The sequence below is a fragment of the Mesocricetus auratus genome, unplaced genomic scaffold, assembly GCF_017639785.1.
Source record: "Mesocricetus auratus isolate SY011 unplaced genomic scaffold, BCM_Maur_2.0 Super-Scaffold_100007, whole genome shotgun sequence".
In the NCBI taxonomy this organism is placed as follows: Eukaryota; Metazoa; Chordata; class Mammalia; order Rodentia; family Cricetidae; genus Mesocricetus; species Mesocricetus auratus.
Window position 1 is genome coordinate 72,029,248 of NW_024429191.1, and position 19,805 is coordinate 72,049,052.

The following is a 19,805-nucleotide window of genomic DNA, read 5'->3' on the forward strand; positions in this document are numbered from 1 at the left end:
AAACATACAGAACAAACAAACAAACAAAACCTCAAACTAGATAACTATTTTTGTAGGGGGAAAGACTTTATACATAAGTTGAAGTAATATAAATTCTGACATATCTTTCGAGGAGTCTCTCACTAAATCTGAAGCTCACTAGTTTGTCTAGACTGCATGACCAGTGAGTGAGCTCCGATCTGCTTGTCTTGTGAACACTGCATTTAGTGTTTTTGTGAGTTCTGGACATCAGAACTTAGAGATCCGACTGCTTTTATCTCCCAAATGCTGGAGTTAAAAGCGTGCTCCATCATCTGGTAATTTCAACAATATGACATCAAAATAATACTGCTTCAGATCCTCAGGCTTATGTAACAAGTACTTGGCCTACTACCTCCCCAGACCCAACATTACCTTTTCAGTTTTCTGAGATGGGGTTTTGATATGCTGAGATTCACCTTTGTTGTTGTATGATATATTCCATGCTGGTGTGGATTCAACTGAAAATGGATAATGATTATATAATGGAAATAATTTCTTCCCCCTACCCTACAGAATAAGTAAGGATGTTTGTCTTGGAGGATGTATGGCAGCAAGTAAGCCTGTTATTTGGTGGTGCTAGTTTTTAGACAATTGCTGTAGTCAAAGTACTATTTAAAGATCTCTCCAACCTTTGTTGGCCTCAGGCATCTTACTCCAGAGAACAGCCATCTCTGAGGATTTTTTCTTTTTAAACTTTGGGAGTTTGCCTTTCAAAGAACTCATTTGTTTTTCTATAGAAAACAGTCTCTATAAGCCATCTGGACATGGAGGCATTTTGTTTCATCACAAAGCTGATTCTTTTTTAGGTCCTAACATAAGTTGGTATTGTCCACTACTTTTTTTTTTTAAGCAGTGTCTAGTTGCTCCCAGGAGACTTCTGTCTGAAGTTACATCAATATTGTTTCTGGCCTGGTAGCTGTCAAGATGGAAAAGGTTGTCTAGAAAAGATTTATTTATTTTACGTATTGAAAATTCCCATCCACAGGGTCTAATTGTCTTCCTGCCTTGCTTAAAAGAGTGTATAAGAGAGACAGAGGAGAAGAGGGATAGGGAGAGGATTTATGCTATACTTATTGGTGGTGTTCAACAAACTATGTTATCTTGGGCATTGATAGCCAGAATTTCCAGAGGTAAAGTCATTTAATAGCTAGAAAAACTGCTTCCCTCTTCCCGTGATTTTGTCAATTCTCTAACTTCACCATGATTGTTCTGATGCTAGTAGCCAAGTGTATTCCAAGGTGACCAACTTTATAAAATCATGCCATTTGAAAGATGATAAGTCAATGGGCGGTGGTGGCCCACGTCTTTAATCCCAGCACTCGGGAGGCAGAGGCAGGGGATCTCTGTGAGTTCGAGACTAAGCCTTATCTACCAAGCAAGTTCCAGGACAGGCTCCAGGACAGGCTCCAAAACAATACAGAGAAACCCTGTCTTAAAAAAAAAAAAAAAAAAAAAAAGAAAGATGATAAGTCATATTAAATTAGTTATGAAGGTCTTTAAACATAAGTATCTATTTAGAGTTGTTTCTTCTTTAAAATGTCTCTTGCTGCCAGGTCTAGTGCCATATAGCAACAGCAACAACAACAAAAACCTGAATTAGGGTGAAGCTTCTAAAATCCTGTCTATTTTGCACAAAATGCTTTTATATACAAATTTTAAGAACCACAGGGCTAGTGAGATGACTTCTAACTTGCTACAGTAAGCCTGCAACTTGAGTGTGATCTCTAATCTAGGAAAAGGTAGAAGGAAAGGATTGATTCCACCAAGTTCTCTGGCCTCTGAGTTTTGTAACACGTGGGCTTGCTCTTCAATATATCACATATACACAGGCGCACACATATGTACACACCAATAGCTATAGCACCACAGGCACACATGCACATGTGCACACACCAATAACTATAATAATGACAACGGCAACAGCAATAGTTTTTTTTTTGTTTTTTTTTGTTTTTTGTTTTTTCGAGACAGGGTTTCTCTGTATTGTTTTGGAGTCTGTGCTGGAACTCTCTCGTGCGCCACCATTGCCTGGCTAATAGTATTTTTTTAAAGTGGGTAGTATGTCCCCTAATGACTGGTAAATGTCACAAAAGGACTTTGAGCAGTCTGGGTCATCACTCCCTAGGGAGATGGAGTCATTACCAGTCACATTACATAGACTGAATAGAATTAGAATTAAACAGGGAGAGAAATTTTCTCACAGGAAGACATTGAAAAGCTTGGCTTGAGGCCGGGCATTGGTGGTGCATGCCTTTAATCCCAGCGCTCTCCAGGCAGAGGCAGGAGAATCTCTGAGTTTGAGGCCAGCCTGGTTTACAGACTGAGTGCCAGGATAGGCTCCAAAACTGCAGAGAGAAACCCTGTCTCAGAAAAAGAGAGAGAGAGAGAGAGAGAGAGAGAGAGAGAGAGAGAGAGAGAGAGAGAGAGAGAGAGAGAGAGAGAGAGAGAGAGAGAGAGAGAGAGAGAGAGAGAGAGAGAGAGAGAGAGAGAGAGAGAGAGAGAGAGAGAGAGAGAGAGAGAGAGAGAGAGAGAGAGAGAGAGAGAGAGAGAGAGAGAGAGAGAGAGAGAGAGAGAGAGAGAGAGAGAGAGAGAGAGAGAGAGAGAGAGAGAGAGAGAGAGAGAGAGAGAGAGAGAGAGAGAGAGAGAGAGAGAGAGAGAGAGAGAGAGAGAGAGAGAGAGAGAGGAGAGGAGAGGAGAGAGAGAGAGAGAGAGAGAGAGAGAAGAAAAGGAAAGGCTTGGGTTGAGTGTGGTAGCTTGTGTTTAAAGTCCTGGCACTTGCAAGGCTAAAGCAATAAAATGGCCTCAAGTTTGAGGCCAGTAGTTCTATATCATCAAAGGCTACATAGTAAGGTCTTGCCTCAAACAAACAAAATAGACAATAAGAAAAGAGAAAGTTTAAGGGTAAATCAAGTCAGTAAAGAATTTAAAAAATGGCACTTTAAACTGTGTGGTGGTGGCACATGCCTTTAATCCCAGCACTCATGAGCCATATTGCCAGCTCTTGTTTGTTGTTTTTGTGTTGGGATTTTTGCATGTGTGTATGTCTGTGTACCACGAGTGCACCTGGTACCTTTGGAGGACAGAATTGAGTAGATCCCCTGCCACTGAAGTTACCAAAGGATGTGAGCTGTCATGTGGGTAGTAGAACTAGAACTGTGGTTCTCTGAAGAACAGCCCGTGTTCTTAACCTTGAACCATCTCTCTAGGTCTTGAAAAATATAAAATAAACTTCAGTTCAATACTGAAAATGTATATTGTTCTTCTTTATTAGAAATTTATTGAATTTGAAGACTCTCAAGAACAGGAAAAAAAGGATTTACAGACCCGAGTGGAATCTCTAGAATCTCAAACAAGACAACTTGAACTTAAAGCAAAAAACTATGCTGACCAGAGTAAGTAAAATGCTTTTCTCCTCCTAAGTACTCATTAAAGAGTGGGCTCCCATATTGTGAGTGACTCACTCTGACATTTGACAAGGGCTCCAAATATGTGCTTGAACTTGTTATTACAGAATCAAGTGTGAGATCTGGGTGCTGGTATTAATTCATTTTTGTTTCCATTTCACATTCACCAATATATGTTGAAAAGGCTGAGTCAGAGATTCCTGCTAGACTTAACTTCCTCAGTTGTGCTGTCTGCCTGTTTGTAGTTAGCATTCTGCTGTCTGTTGTGCACATATCATGTGTGGAGCAGCTCTGCTGATGTTGATGAAGTACACACAGTTCCATTGTTTCTGTATTGCTTTGAAGTTTACCGATATAAGAGAAACTAACCTTAAAGGATGTATTAAAAGTGCCTGAAATTTCTTTTATTCCTTTTTGTTGAATAAGTAAAAGTAATTTAGGGGAACAGACATTTATTTTTCAGATTTTTTTTTTTTTTTTGGTTTTACGAGACAGGGTTTCTCTGTATTGTTTTTTGGAGGCTGTCGGTCCAGCCTGGCCTCGAACTCACAGAGATCCGCCTGCCTCTGCCTCCCGAGTACTGGGATTAAAGGCGTGCGTCACCACCGCCTGGCTCAGATTTTTTTTAAAGATTTACTTTTTTATTATATATACACTGTTCTGCCCGCATGTATCCCTGCACAACAGAAGAGGGCACCAGATCTCATTACAGATGGTTGTGAGCCACTATGTGGTTGCTGGGAATTGAACTCAGGACCTCTGGAAGAGCAGCCAATGCTCTTAACCTCTGAGCAATCTCTCCAGCCCCCTATTTATATTTTTTTTGTTTGGTTTTTTGAGACAGGGTTGCTCTGTAGACCAGGCTGACTTCAAACTCACAGAGATCCACCTGTTTCTTGCTCCCAAGCTCTGAGACTAAAGGCATGCGCCACCGCCACTGTCTTATTTTTTAAAAATATTTAATATTTAAAATTTTTGTAGATTTATTTTTTTGTGTATGAGTGTTTGCCTATTTGAGTGCATGCCTGGTATCCATGCAGGTCAGAAGAGTGCATCAGATTCCTTGGAATTGGAATTAGAGATGGTTGTAAACTATCATGTGCATGCTGGGATCCCAACTCTGGCAAGAGCAGCAAGTGCTCTTAATTGCTGAGCATCTCTTCAATCCCTTAGATTAAGCCGGGCGTTGGTGGCTCACGCCTTTAATCCCAGCACTCGGGAGGCAGAGGCAGGCGGATCTCTGTGAGTTCGAGGCCAGCCTGGTCTACAAGAGCTAGTTCCAGGACAGCCTCCAAAGCCATAGAGAAACCCTGTCTCGAAAAACCAAAAAAAAAAAAAAAAAAACCAATCCCTTAGATTAATTTCTAATGCAATTTTATGCTAATTGTGACTTTTCAAAATTATTTCAATTTTCTTATTTATTTATTTAATTTGAATTAGAAACAAACTCGCTTCACATGTCAATCTTAGCTCCCTCTCCCTCATTTCCTCCCCCATCAACCACCGGAACCCCTTACCCCACACCCCCTCCCCTCCCCTCCCCAGGGAGGGTGAGGCCTTCCATGGGGGATCTTCAAAGTCTGTCATATCATCCTGGGCCCTCCCCCCTTGTTCAGTTCTGCTGCCTTTCTGGGTTTCACCAGCCTGGTCTTTATCCCTTTGCTCTTCACTCCTCCCTGTTTGCAACTGGGTTCCAGGAGTTCAGTTCAGTGTTTAGCTGTGGGTGTCTGCCTCTGCTTCCATCAGCTACTGGGTGAAGGCTCTAGGATGGCATAGAAGGTAGTCGTCAATCTCATTATCGGGGAAGGGCATTTAAGGTAGCCTCTCCTCTATTGCTTAGATTGCCAGTTAGTGTCATCCTTGTAGATCTCTGGAAATCTCACTAGTGCCAGATCTCTTCTCAAACTTATAATAGCTCCCTCTATTATGGTATCTCTCATCCTGCCCTCATCTATTCTTCCATTGACTCGACCTTCCTGCTCCCCATGTCCTCCTCTCCCCTCCTTTTCTCCCCCTTTTTTTCTCCCAGCTCCAATCATTCAGTTTTCATGGATAATTTTGCCTTTTCCTATTGAAAAAAATGAACTATATAAAAAGGAGAGGTAGAAATTACAAAAAGAAGTGGCAAGAAACTTCATGATACATTTTCTCTTTAAATTTAAATTAAATTAATTTATTTGGGAGCAGGGCAAACACGGTGTGGTGTCCATGTGGATGTCAGAGGACAACCTGGAGAAATTATCTTTTTCTACCATGTGGGTCCTGGGGATCAAACTTGGATTATCAGGCTTGGTGGCAAGCACCAATGAGCCATATTGCCAAAACCCATGTCTCATTTCATGTGTTTCACACATTACTCATTTAGGCTTTATACTAACACTTGCTGTTGTGTTTTGTTTTTCTGAGATAGGGGTCTCATTATTTATATAGCCAGTCTGCTTGCAAACATCCTCCTTCATAGTGCTAGGTTATAGGTGTATGCCTTCATACCCAGCTCTGATATCTGCCATTAAGGAACTGCCAGTAGTTATGGATAACTTTCAACACCTTAAAGTGAAGTGTATCTGAGAATGGAACTAAGTACACCCTCTAGAATTCTAGAAGAGAAGGGCTTAATTGAGCTAAATGCAAAACAGTAGGAATTTGGAGCTCAAACACTAGAATCCAAAAATTTACTGGGCTGTGTAGCAGATACTGTGGACTTCCAATAGAGATTTGGTTACAGAAGCTAACTTGAGTGAATAATCAGCTCTATCCCATGAAGATACACAAGAGTTGTGCAGCTTCCCTTGGTTAATTTTAAGAAGTCAGTGGTTTCTGGTTCTACTGTAGACTCCTGTAGATGGCTGAGTGCTTAGAGAACTTGTGGTGGGCTCTAGTACACACTGGAATCTTACTGTGAACCACACATCTGGAGGAACAGTTTGTGGTTGTAGCATTTGGTACACTTTAAGGCTTGAACATTTTATACTGAAAGAAGAAAATGTGGCTGTTTGTTTTGTTTTGTTTTGTTTTGTTTTTGAGACGGTCTTACTTTGTAGTCCAGGTTGTTAGAACCCATGTAATCAATCTGTGCTGCTCTTGAGTTTAAAGCAGTCTTTTCAGTCTCCCAAGTGCTGGGAATACAGGTTTGAACTATGCTCAAGACATTTGATTATAGAAGAGTATTTTAATCCTAAATTGATCATACCTTTATATCAGGAATTATATAGTATTCTAGAACTACACAATAAAGACATAGCAGAACTAAGCAAAATTTCATTATCTTGATGATTTTTTTTATTTATACAAAGAACCAAGTTTTCAGTAGAATTTTTTTTTAATTGAAAAAGAATTGCTAGTTGATGAGTGGTGGTGGTACATGCCTTTAATCCCAGTACTGGGGAGACACAGTCGGGAGGATCTTTGTGAGTTCAAGGCCGCCTGGTCTACAGAGTGTTCCAAGGCAGCCAGGAACTACACAGACAAACCCTGTCTTGAAAAACCAAAAAACCAAAAACTAAAAAATAATTGCTTGTCTAAAATCCTTTTAAACATCAAATGATCTGTCTCTGTTGTAAGAAATTAGAGCAAAAGTTGTTTTATATTTAAAGTTGCTCTAAATTAAAAATTTTATTTTTATGTGTGTTTGTGAGTTCCTTGATATATGTATATGCACCACCTTCATGCCTGCTGGTACCTGAGGGATGGTGTCAGATTAACTGCCAATTTGGGTGCTCTGCAAGAGCAGCAAATGTTCTTAACCCCTGAATTGTCTTTTCCAGCCTCTGAAATCAAAATTTTTATTTGATGATTTGTCTCACATTGAGAGGTGATACTGTGGCTTTTTCACAAAAAGGTAGATGTGGTGTGTTTCCTCTTCCCCACTTTTAGGTACATTAGGCTTTTTTGTCACTAAAACCAAAAAACAAACCAAAACCTTTTCTCCTCTCTAATGAAGGTGAACAAAACATACTTTGTCTTTTGGTTTTTTTGAGGCAGGGTTTCTCTGTGTAATGGTCTTGGCTGTCCTGGAACTTGCTTTGTAGACCAGGTTAGCCTCGAGATCCATCTGTCTGCCTCTACCTTAAAGCATATCTCTTAAGTGTTCAATATAGGAGAATGTTTTGAGTATCTGAGATTTTGACCTTATCTTTGTCCTAGGTTTGTTTTCTAGCTTGGTGAATCACACTCGGCAATTTGGAATTATCATGTCCTATGGAGTCCAGTCTCATTTCTTTCTTCAGAAGCACTCATTAGCATGTTTGCATTTTAATTCCAAGATTTTTTAAAATTAAGTGTTTAATAAAATTATACTTTATAGAAGGAAGGGGAGAATTTCTTTACAAATGTTAAAAATAGGTTTGAGCTTAATCTGGATGGAAAACTTGGTTTTTTCCTGCTTTGAGACATGGTCTCACTATTGTAGCCTTGGCTGGTCTTGAACTTGGGGTCTGTTCCCTCCTTCCATCCCCCCCCTCCTTCCATCCCCTCTCAAGTGCTGTGACTACATGTATATGCCATTGCCACCATACTCAACAATTTGAACATTAGCTTCACTTCTGCTGACCTGACCTTTTTTTTTTTTTTTTTTGTAATCTATGTCTATTGGTGCCATCCTCTGGGTTATATAACAAAATGAGCCGATGAAGCCACGGAGAGCAAGTTAGTAAGCAGCATTTTCCATGACTTCTGCTTGGAGGTTCTACCCCCAAACTTCCCTTCATGATGACTTGTAATTGAACTGAGTAATTCAAATAAACCCTTTCCTTCACAAGTTGCTTTTGTCGTAGTGTTTTGTCATAGCAATAAAAAGCAAACTCGTAGCAGAATTATGAGGTAGTGCTGTAACAGGCTTGGCAGTTGTTTTGGGGAGGATCGTGAAGAAGTTTGGAACATTGGACTAGAAAAACCATTGAGTGCTCAGAGCTTAATGAGCTGTTATGGGAATTTGGAAGATATGAATGCTTAGGGCAATGCAAACACTAGAGACTTGATTTGTGATATTTCAAGCAAAGTTTGAGAGTACCACAAATTTTCTCTCAAGAGCTTCTTGTGTGATATATTTGAATTGAGAATTTGTGGTTTCCCTGGGTGGTGGTGGCAAAAGTGTTTAATCCCAGCACTTGGGAGGCAGAGGCAGGTGGATCTCTGTGAGTTGGAGGCCAACCTGGTCTACAACCAGGGTTACACAGAGAAACCCTGTCTTGAAAAACAAACAAAGAGTCTGTGGTTTCTGATGAGCTGGGGCTGAAGAGTCAGCAGTGACTAACAAGACACTAGCACCATTGAATGACACCTTAGCTTCACAGGCACAATTGAAATTGTCTGCAGCAATAGAAAACTGCTGTGACTAATGAGAGCTCAGCATTACTGAGGAGAATTTGGGAAGCATTTCCTCATGATGAGCACACAGAAGCTGGGACCCAAGGGGCAAGGCTTCATGTCAAGGTGGCAGCTGAACTAGTTAGTGTGTGAGAGTCTCACACACTACTGATTTTGAAGGCATGAAGTGAGGGATCATGGGGAGAAGCTGAGGCTTGACCCCGTGTGGTATTGTTGGAGTCCCTGAAGAGAGGCCCAGGAAGCCTCAGTTGCAGTAAAAACCTCAGGATTGAAGGGATCATAGAGAGAGGCTGAGGCTTGGCACTATGTGGCAGGGTTGGAGTCCCTGAAAGGAGTCCAGGCGAGGTCATTGGTGAAGGTGTGCAGCTGTAGTGAGACACCAGCGTATTGTAGACGCCAGGACAATGGACTGCCACTAAAGGGCAGTGGCAGTGTAGGATGCAGCCAACTCGAGTCTTCCAGACTAACTGTGTGTTGAGGGTAGCAAAGCCAGAGTAGTGGATCTTCCCAAACCTTTGGAGCCCGGGAGATTGTGAGTGAATCCTAGAAGCCAGTCATTGAATTACAGAATTTAATTTATACTGCTGAATCTTTTTTTTTATACTGCTGAATTTTGATTTTGCTTTTATTTGATTGTGATTATTGCCTGGTTCTTCCCTCTTGGAATAGGAAGCATACAACTTATTTTTATTTTACAGTGGTCCACAGTTGAGAGACTTTGAACTTAAGAGACACTGTATATTTTAGTGTGAACTTTTAAAGACTGGGACTTTGAGAGTTATACTATCTATGTTTTATATTTGTGATATTAGTATGAGATCTTAGTGATAAACAAGAAAGGAAAGTTATGATTTAATAGTGATATATGGCAAGTTGACTGTGGGTCGAATATGCTGGCCAACTTTTTGTCAGCTTGATGCAAGCCAAAGTTATGTGGGGAGAGGAAAGCTCAAGTGAGAAAAACACCACCGGTAGGCAAGTCTAGGGGGCGTTTTCTTGAATAATGATTGTATGGGCAGTGCCACCCCTGTGCAGGTTGTTCTGGGTTGTATAAGAAAGCAGGCTGAGTGAACCTGGAGAGCAAGTCAGTAATCAGCGTTCCTACATGGTCTCTGCTTTAGTTCCTGATTCATGGTCCTATCCTGACTTCCCTTTGTGATAGACTGTGATTGAGATGATTAGACCAAATAAACCCTTTCCAACTTGCTTTTGGTCATGGTGTTATCACAGCAATAAAAAGCAATCGACCTGTCCCCGTCCCCTTTGATCTTTTTGTTCTTTTGGTACAGGGTCTTATGTATAATCCAGGTTGACTGACTAGGAGTAGGTTGAAACCAAGGAGGGCACTGAACTCTTCATGCTCCAGCTTCTCCCTCTGGAGGGCGGAGTCACAGGCCTGTTTGCCACCACCCCAGTTTATATGATTCTGGGGCCTGATCCATGACAGACCAGTGTTCTACCAACTAAGCTATTCCCAGCTCCCAGTTGTTGCCCCCGCTCCCCCCAGTTTCTCTCTGTAACAGAGGTCTGCCCTGGCAGACCTGGTACTTGCTTTGATGCCAGGCTGGCCTCAAACTCAAAGATCTTCCTGCCTCTGCTTCTTGAGTGCTGGTAGGTGTGCACCACCATGCCTGGCCAATTTTTCCTTTTCAAAAACATTTTGACTTTTTTTGGGGGGGGGCTTTATTAACTTTATCTCTCCCAAATTCCTTATACTACTTTTCAAAGCACCTCATTTTTTTTTCCTAGACTGTGTTTCTCTGTAGCTTTTGGAGGCTGTCCTAGGACTCCAGGTTGGCCTTGAACTCAGATCTGCCTACCTCACAAGTGCTGGGATTAAAGGCGTGCATCACCACCTGTTTGTTTTTTTTTTTGTTTGTTTGTTTTGTTTTTAATGCTTACACATGCCTCTGGAGGCTGGAGGACTGCCTTGTGTGTCATCCTCAGAAATTCTATCCTTTTCCTTTGAGACAGGGTTATTGGCTTGGAGCTCACCAATTAGACTAAACTGACTGGCCAGAGAGCCCCAAGGCTCTCTGTCTTTGAGTCCCCAGTGCTGGAATTATAGACGTATCTTCATGCCCACTATTTTCACCTGAGTTCTGGGAATTGAACTCAGGTATTCAAGTTTGCACGACAAACACTTTACTAACTGAGCTGTTTCCCCAGCTCTTACTTAGCTCCTTAATTAAAAAAAGGATATTTGTGTGTGTTGGTGACGTGTGGAGGACAATTTTGTGGAGTCAGTTCCCTTTCCACTATGGGTGCTGGATATCAGGTTGTCAGGTGTGTGTGAGACAAGTACAGTATCAGCTGAGCCGTTTCACTGGCTCGGCGTCTTAATTGAAAACCATTATTTTACTTAAAGCATGTGTGTAAGTGTGCGTGTGTCTATGCCCATGTGCCATGACATGCATGAGATAACTTTCGGGATTTGGTGCTCTCCTTCTACCATGTGGGCCCAGGAACCGAACTCAAGTCGTCAGTCTTGGCAGTGCATATCTTTATCTGCTGAGCCATCTCTCTAGTTCCAAGCCCCTTGCTTTTTAAAAAGATGGGGTGGCAAGAAGTAATTATTAGTGTCATTGCCTTATATTCTTGGGAATTCAGGCCTGGGTGTAAGAGCTTTTTAAAAGATGAAAATAGATTGCTGTAGACTGTCATACAATGTTTTATTTATTTACACAGATCTTGAGATATAGTCAGTGCTGACCTCAGACTCTCCATCCCTCCAGCCTCAGTCTCCTGATGCTGAGATTAGAGGTGTGCAGTACCACATTGGCTTCAATTTCTAAGTTTTCGATTGTACAGTGAAGTCTCTAATTGCAAATTTCTGAGTGTGTCTGTTCTGCTTGGTGTGTTTCAAGGGTATTCTTTTAAAGTAGTCATTAGAAGTTCAGGTTATGCTCTGAAGGCCATTTCCTATTTTAGAGGGGGAAATTTTGGTTGCAGTTCTTTTTTTTTGTACATGAAAACAAGAAATAAGTAAAGAAACAGGAACTGAATTAAACGGTATTCACAGCTTAATTTTTTTTTTATTGCAGTTATTTGGCTAAAGGGGGTGTGTATGCATGCCACACTGCATATGTGGTGGTGATCAGAGAAAACTTGTGGAACTGGCTCTCCATCTACCTTGTGGGTCCTAGGAATTAAAATGGGGACCATCAGCTTAGCAGCAGCTGATCCATCTCAGCAGTCCCTCTCTCCATCTTTTGATAGTGTGGATTTTATCAGATAGTGATATGACTGAACTATGCTGAGAAGCTAAGTTTATTAAATTTTTTGTCACAGTTTTGTGATAACATTTGAGTTTGGAGATTTCTGGTTGTTCTTCTCCCAAACTTCGAACTAACTTGAAATAGCTTTGATTTATCCAACATAAGCAAAGCATTTTGAAAAATACTTTATGTTCTTTCCAAGAGTAACAGTGATACTCCTCTAATTAACATCTCATGATTCCTCAAAAGGAATCTGAAAATATATATGGTGTGTAAGAGATAATGTAAATTGAAGTCCAATTTGGAATTTTACAACTAATCAACTTTGCCATTCATAGTGTGGTAGTAATTTTTTTTTTATAATCAGGAGATACCTTCTATACTCATTGTTTCTGTCTTGACTATTCTAACCTTATAAGCCACATATTGAATGAGTCAAGTAAATGCAGACATTTATGCACAGTTAAGTGTGAACTACAAACTGCAGTATGTCTGGCATTCTACCATGGTTATGGTCTGGTTGTGGCACAGAAGAATGAGGCCCTTGTGTCAAAGAAGTCATGCTATTGAGGAGGTGGGGAAATAAGTTTAGGTTATGGCCTTCTAGTTACTCTATTTGTTTTTACAACACTCAGCTTTGTACCTGAAGTGTTTTTCATTGCATGGTTTTTATTATGTATCTATGCAATATATAATATATACATGTATATTATATATGCATATATTTAACTTAAATTTTATTTGTTTTTGAACAAACAGCACACGTGGCAGTTAGAGGACAACTTTGTTAAATGGGTTCTTTCTCCTTATGCCTTTACATGGGTTCTGAGGATCTTAACTTAGGTTGCTAGGTTAACAAAGCAAATGTCTTTACCCCTGAGATATTATGGCAACCCTAATCAATTTTTAAAGTTTTTTTTTTTTTTTTTTTTTTTTTTTTGAGGGGGAGTGAAGCAGGATTTCTCAGTGAACAGCTCTGGCTGTCCTGGAACTGCTTTGTAGACAAGGCTAAGCTAGGATCAAAGGTGAGCTCTGCCACTACCAGCCAGTTTAAAAAATTTTTAATAACATTTAGTTAGCGTGTGTGTGTGTGTGTGTGTGTGTGTGTGTGTGTGTGTGTGTGTTCGTGTGTTCGTGTGTTCGTGTGTGTATGCATATGTGCCACATCATGCATGTGGAGGTCACAGAAAACTTGAAGAGTTACTTGTTAACTTCCTTCCACCTTGTGGGCCCCAGAGATTGAACTCAAGTTATCAGGCTGTTGAAGCCAGTGCCTTTACTCACTTGGCCCCCTAGTCATTTTAAATGTCTGAATACTTTGAATATCTAGAAGATAAGCCATCCTGGGGTCTATGAAACCCTGTTTTAAATAAGAAAAGGAAGGAGGAAAGGAAGGAAGGGAAGAAAAAAGGAAGGAAGGAAGAGAAGAAGAAAGGAAAGAAGAAAGGAAATATACAATCAAGGTAAAAGTAAATTCACTGATTGGGGAGCTTTACAAGGAGATCAAAACAAACAAACAAACCCAAAGCCCCTGCTAACTGCTTGATTGGTTGGACAGATCTTTTCCCCCCCCCTTTAATAAAATGAAGCATATTGTAGTAAATACTGTCTCACTCTATAGGTTTCCCCTCTTGTCATATTTTTCTTAGAATATATTAAATGAAGCTGGTCCAGGAATATGAACTTAGTACTTCCTAGTAGTGGTGTGCTGTCATCGATTCTGATTTGGGATCTTTGTTAACAACATATTAGCACTCAGGCTGCTTGCTCTGGGACTGATTGCCCTCCTCAGCTCCTGCCTGAGTTTAGTAGATCTCTTTCCCTAGGTAGTGTTAATTGCCTTTTGTGATGATAAAGATGTAGATGATAATGATTTTTAAGCCATTTGAAAACTCTTCTCTAACTCTGCCTTGCTTCTTTTGAGTGAAAATCCTTTGTTTTTGTTTTGTTTTTAAAATTTTAATTCTGAGTTGGTGGGGTTTTGCCTGCATGTATGACTGATCACTTGTGTGCCTAGTGCCAGAGAAGAGAGTATCAGATCTCTTGGAACTGGAGTTGTTATAGATGGTTGGTTCTAAGCTACCATGTATCATTTGCAAGAGCAGCCAGTGTTCTTAATTGGCAAATCATCTCTCTAGCTTTATTTTGAGACAGGATCTCACTATATGAACCAGGCTAGTCTTGAACTCACAGAGATCTGCCTAATTCTGCTTCCCCAGTGCTGGGATTAAAGGCTTGTGCCATCATGTTTGGCTTGAAAATCCAGTTTTGAAAATTAATGGAGAACATTGAAGACTGAAAACATGTATTAGAACCTGTTTTTATCTTTCTACCCTTTCTGTACCTCACTGAGATATTCTGTAGCTGGATAAATAAAAGACCCAGACACAGATACTGGGGTTCAAGCTTCAAGCTGAAGATCAGAAAAGCAAAGCAACTGACCACTAGCTTTTAACTGTGCCTTAGACTGAAAGACAGTCCTGGCTCCACCACACCTCAGACTGTAATTCCAGACTGTTATGCTCTCCTCAATGTGGCTGGAGAATGAATGCCAGCTCTGAGACTCTGTTCCTATCTTAAATACCTCTCATGAGTCTTGGAATTAAAGATGTGAGCTCTAATTCTCTTTTAGACTGATTCACTCTAATATATCCCTGGGTGGCCTTGAACTAACAAGATCTGTCTGCCTTTATCTCCTGAATCCTGAGATTAAAGGTGTGTGCCACTACCTCCTGACCTCTATAGCTTGTGGCTGACTTTGTTTTCTGAATTTTCAGGCAAGCTTTAATAAATTATGAATAATGTATCATCACAATATTCATTTGCCTTTTCAATTTGATGAAGATCCTAGTCTAGTAAAATGCTGTAAACCTTCAACTTTTTTATTGGAATGAAAATATTTATTTCTTTGTTATAACAATAGCCATTCTATTAGTTAGAGACTCTTTAAAAGTACTATGGTCGTTAACACATGTGTTTTAAAAGAAACACGGCTCCAAGCAGACCTTCCAAGCAAGATCTCTTAATGAGGTGATTGATAGGGAGAATTTTCACACTTCAGAAGAAAGAGATATAGTTTTAAGTTTACTAGATCTGTTTTCATGCATGTGTTAATGTTGGAGGGAGCTAAACCTTCAGGCTGGTGAAATCCTTTCTGTGCTTTGCAGTAAATATTAACATTCTAAATAGAGGGCAGGGACACTGCTGGGTGATAGAATGCCTGCCTAGTGTAAGACCCTAGCTAACTTCAATCTTCAGCACTGCAGGAAAAAGTTAAATAACTGATGATTTGTGATTTTGTTGAATGCATGTGCTTTTTAAGAGGGTAACTTTAGAAGTTTCAGATTTGCCGGGTGTTGGTGGCACTCTTCCCAGCAACGGCGGATCTCTGTGGGTTTGAGGCCAGCCTGGTCTACAGAGCGAGTTCTCTGTAAAACCAAAAAAAAAGTTTCAGATTTATATTTCCAAAGTGGGGGAAAAAAACAACAAAATTTGGAATTAATTGTGCAGATGATTAGAAGATTATTTTTAACTTATTTTAATTTGATTCTAGTTCTTTTAGATTTGGATATCTATTTAATAATATTTGAGGGCTTTTTTTTAAAGGCTGTATACAAAAGGCAAAGCAGAAAATGAATACAGTAGAATTTATGCAGATGGTAGTAGTCATGACTTCTGCATCAGGGTAACACTGTCTTCTCCTATGGTTCGTGTTTTATTTGAGCTCTTCCACTTTGATAGCCAAGAATTTCCTATGAATAACATTGCCAGGTGGTGGTGGCGCACACCTTTAATCCCAGCACTCGGGAGGCAGAGGCAGGCGGATCTCTGTGAGTTCGAGGCCGGGCTGGACCGACAGCCTCCAAAACAATACAGAGAAACCCTGTCTCGTAAAACCAAAAAAAAAAAAAAAAAAAAAAAAAAAGAACATTAAAGATTTATAACTAATATATAGGACTAATGATATTAGAAATATTTAATTTATTTATGAATAAAGATCAAAGAATTTCTGGTTATTTAATTTGGAAAACAGGAAAATGAAGTAATTGATCTTCCCCTCAAAAATAAAAAAGGGATGAATGGCTAAGGCACATACCAAGCTGTCTTTCTATAATTTCAGAAGACTAAAGGAAGTCATTTTGTTGGTTTGGTACATTATGAGGAAGTATTTTGTGATCATGTGGACAATAACACAGGTATATGTACCGAGTAAAGCATGGCCCCTCTTTGTTTAGAGACTAGCTTGGAGAGAAGCTGGATTTCTGTTGTGGAATGGGAGACATCTTGAAGGCAGTGACATAGATTGTTAGCTGTCCTTAACACTGGAGGTTTTTGAAGTTATCACATTTCTGTTTTAAGGATCAGTGATTCATGAAAATTTAAAAAAAAACATTGAACATTTTGTTTTTGATTAATGACATGTAAAATCTTTCTGAAAATCTTTTGACAGATGTGGTGAAGGCCTTGGTCAAGGACAGATTTCTATCACTGTTTTGATGTGTTGTCTGAGATTGTTTGCTCTTGGTTCTTGTTTACTTTTTGGGCTTTTGATGCTAAAGTGTTGAAGGAGACTTTCTGAAAGGCCAATGTTAATCTTTTGAGGTCTAGTAACAATTGAATTATCTGCCTTCGTGAACAGTAAGAACTAATGATTCCTATTGAGAAGGCAAATAATAGTCGGATGTGGCATTCTAGCGGGTCTGTTTCTCTTTCTTCCCCCCATAGGCCTATCAGCAATCTGATGGGGCAGAAGACAACAGAGATGGAAGGTGTTCCAAACTTGGCAAAGGCCACCAGTCTGAGGAGGTAAGCTCTGATTCTGAGCCGGCAGAGCAGGTGGCTCTTCCTGCCTTAATCACATCCTCATGCTCTTTGGAAAGCCTGAAAGAAAGAGCATTCAAAATGAGCTAAAGTATCTCCATCAGCTTTTATTGGAGGGGAAGTTTTAGATTATTTTTTTGAATGTTCTATTTCTTGTTCCTTCCCCCTTTCTCTTTTAGACCCGGTGATTTTATTTTGTTTTTTGTTTTTCCCCCCAGAAAATTAGCAGTTAAAAACTAGCAGACTGCTTATCATAAATAGATTCTTGCTTATTCCCATTGAATGCTAGGTTGTATATAACTAGTCTTGATGAGTATAATAATCATAAGAGTTTAAGGTTTTTCCTGAGCTCTTTTTAAAGTTTGGATCCAGTCATTAACAAGAAATGATCTCTTATTATATCTTGGATGTAATGCAGCATAGGTGCTGGCTAGTTTTATGGTACATGAGGCTGTGGGGGATGTGTACAGCTCTTGCCCAGATGGGGTTTTCCTTCCTGCCTTCCTTTTTCTTCTTCCCCCTTCCCCCTCCCCTTTGCTTGTTCCTTAGTGGCACTCAGGGCTCTCAAGATGGCTTTCCCTGTGTTAAAAGGTGTTTTCAGAAGTGGCTATACACTCAGGCCTTGAGTAATCTGTTTACTGGATATGTTGTTGTATTGAGCTATTGTATTTTCAGAAAAGAGTGAGTGCTTCTGAAGTTGTATTATTAATCTTGGTACATTGTATTATCTGAGCTTATGTATATGGTATATAATTAATGTATTTATATGATATTTATATGATTTGTAGTATATGTGCCTAAAAAGGTAATATTGGTATTTAGATCATAGTATAGGTAAAGAAAACACAAAACACAGAGAATCATCAACCATTTCTGTCTAGATACTTTTTTGTAAGCATTAGGAAGGAGAAAAGATCTACCAGAGGTATATCCCAGTAACAAAGACATAACTACTCTTAAAGCATGGCTCTGTGATCTAGAATACCTTTTATGAGGACTTTATGTTTAAAAGCTAAAGCACATTTGAAACTGAACATTGGTACTGTAGCATACAAGTTACGAAAATTATATAGCTACATAGTGTATCATAATGTTTCAGTCTGATGGACTGCATTATCACAGAAGTCCTGTAAAGTTTTATCACCTTGTGACATCATAGCTGAGTTTGTGTGAGTACACTGTATGTTTGCACAGTGATGAAACTGGACAGTGAGGCATTTCTGAGAGTGTATCTCTATTGTAAAGATACATGGTGTATAACTTGTTATTTCTTGTTCATATACAATTTTAAAAGTATAATGCTTCTGATAACATCTTACAAGTTGGAAGACTAGAGCAGAAATGGAGGATTGGATGTGAACAGTTTATAATGGGTAGAACACAACTAAGAGTAGGGGTGTGCAAATAGGAAACTACCTTGGTTTATAAAGGGGGCTTTTGCCTCAGCTTAGCAGCTTTTGTTAGGTGGTGATTTTGGTTAAGTGTTGAGCCTAAGGAATGAATATATTTCATAGTAACTATCTGTGTATTCTTCCTACTGTGGGTTACTTAGTAAAGAGAAGATGATTTTTTTCGAGGCAGAATCAAACTTAACCCAGGGAGGTCTTGAACTTGATATGGAAATGAGGATAGCCTTAAACTCCTGATTCTCCTGCCTTTGTCTCCCAAGTGCCATCATGCCCAACCTAGTTGAAAGTGTATTAAAGTGTATATAGAGAGAGCTCTAGTGTCTGTCTTAGAAAGGTACTAGTCCTGCTTATTATGTTCCTGAAGATTATTGCCAAACACAGATGCATTAGAAGTTAGGACTTCTCTGTGTGTTTTGGAGATGAAGGTACAATTTAGTCCTTAACAAGTCATCAATGTTCTGCATAGGGTTTGGGAATGAAGGATGGTATGACTTGGCACATTAGATCCTGTAAAGTTTTGTGGACTGTTGTAAGAATGTTTCCCTATTTTAAACAAAACAGGAATCATTGAAGATTTTTGTTGTTGTTGTTTTGTTTTGTTTTTGTGACAGGGTTTCTCTGTGTAATAGCCCTGGCTGTCCTGGCCTTGAACAAACAGGGTGCTGGGATTATAAAGGTGTGTGCCACCACCGCTCATTGAAGGATTTTAAGCATGGTGTTCTACCCATACTACTATTTTGAGAATATAGAACAAAAACTGACACTAGTCACTAGTGTGAAGACATTAGTCAGATTATTGTAATAGTACAAACATTAGATGGTATGCTAGAATAATGGCAGATATGGAAAAATAGTCAGAATCTAGATTTGTTTAGTACTATTTTTTGTTTTTGTTGGTTTTGAGACAGGATCTTACCATGTAATTCTCACTGCCCTGGGACTCACTATATAGACCAGATTGGCCTTGAACTCACAAAGGTCCTCCTGCTTCTGCCTCGCAAGTGCTGAGATTAAAGCCATACCACCACACCTGGTTTAGACTTATTTTGTAGATGAGCTACATTGAATTTACTGATAGATGGTGTGCTAAGTCTTTTCACTATAACAAAATACCTTGCATGAACAACCTGAGGAAGGAAAGACATTTTGGCTCATGGTGTCAGAGATTTCAGTGCTTTGGACAGGAAGGATATGACAGGAAGCAGAGATGGAGGGAAGGAGTGGAGACTAGGTTCAACCTTCAAAGTCATGACCCAGTAACCTGCCTCTTCAGCTAGGCCCCCTCTTACCATTTCCACATTTCCCAAAATGGAACCACCAGCTTGGGAGCAAGTGCTCAACTTACAAGCTTGTAGGAGATATCACAGTTGGATGTAATAGTTGGAATTGTGGTATGAACTCAGGACCTCTGGAAGACTAGCCAATGCTCTTAACCTCTGAACCATCTCTCCAGCCCCTTTTCTTTCTTTCTTTTTTTTTTAAGATAGGGTTTCTCTGTGGCTTTGGAGGCTGGTCTGGAACCCTGTAGACCAGGCTGGTCTCAAACTCACAGAGATCCGCCTGCCTCTGCCTCTTGAGTGCTGGAATTAAAGGTGTGTGTCACCACT

At 39.8% G+C, this 19,805-nt stretch overlaps 1 protein-coding gene across 9 annotated transcripts in view; it reads left to right on the forward strand.

Annotated features, from left to right (window-relative positions):
* The window catches only part of Spag9 (sperm associated antigen 9), a 124,182-nt gene that overhangs the window by 14,620 nt on the left and 89,757 nt on the right, over nt 1–19,805 (forward strand). For all 9 annotated transcript variants that reach the window (XM_040749505.1, XM_040749508.1, XM_040749506.1 and 6 more), the window contains exon 2: nt 3,293–3,413. In XM_040749505.1, coding sequence (XP_040605439.1) covers nt 3,293–3,413 — 121 coding nt within the window. The remainder of the gene's footprint in view (nt 1–3,292; nt 3,414–19,805) is intronic.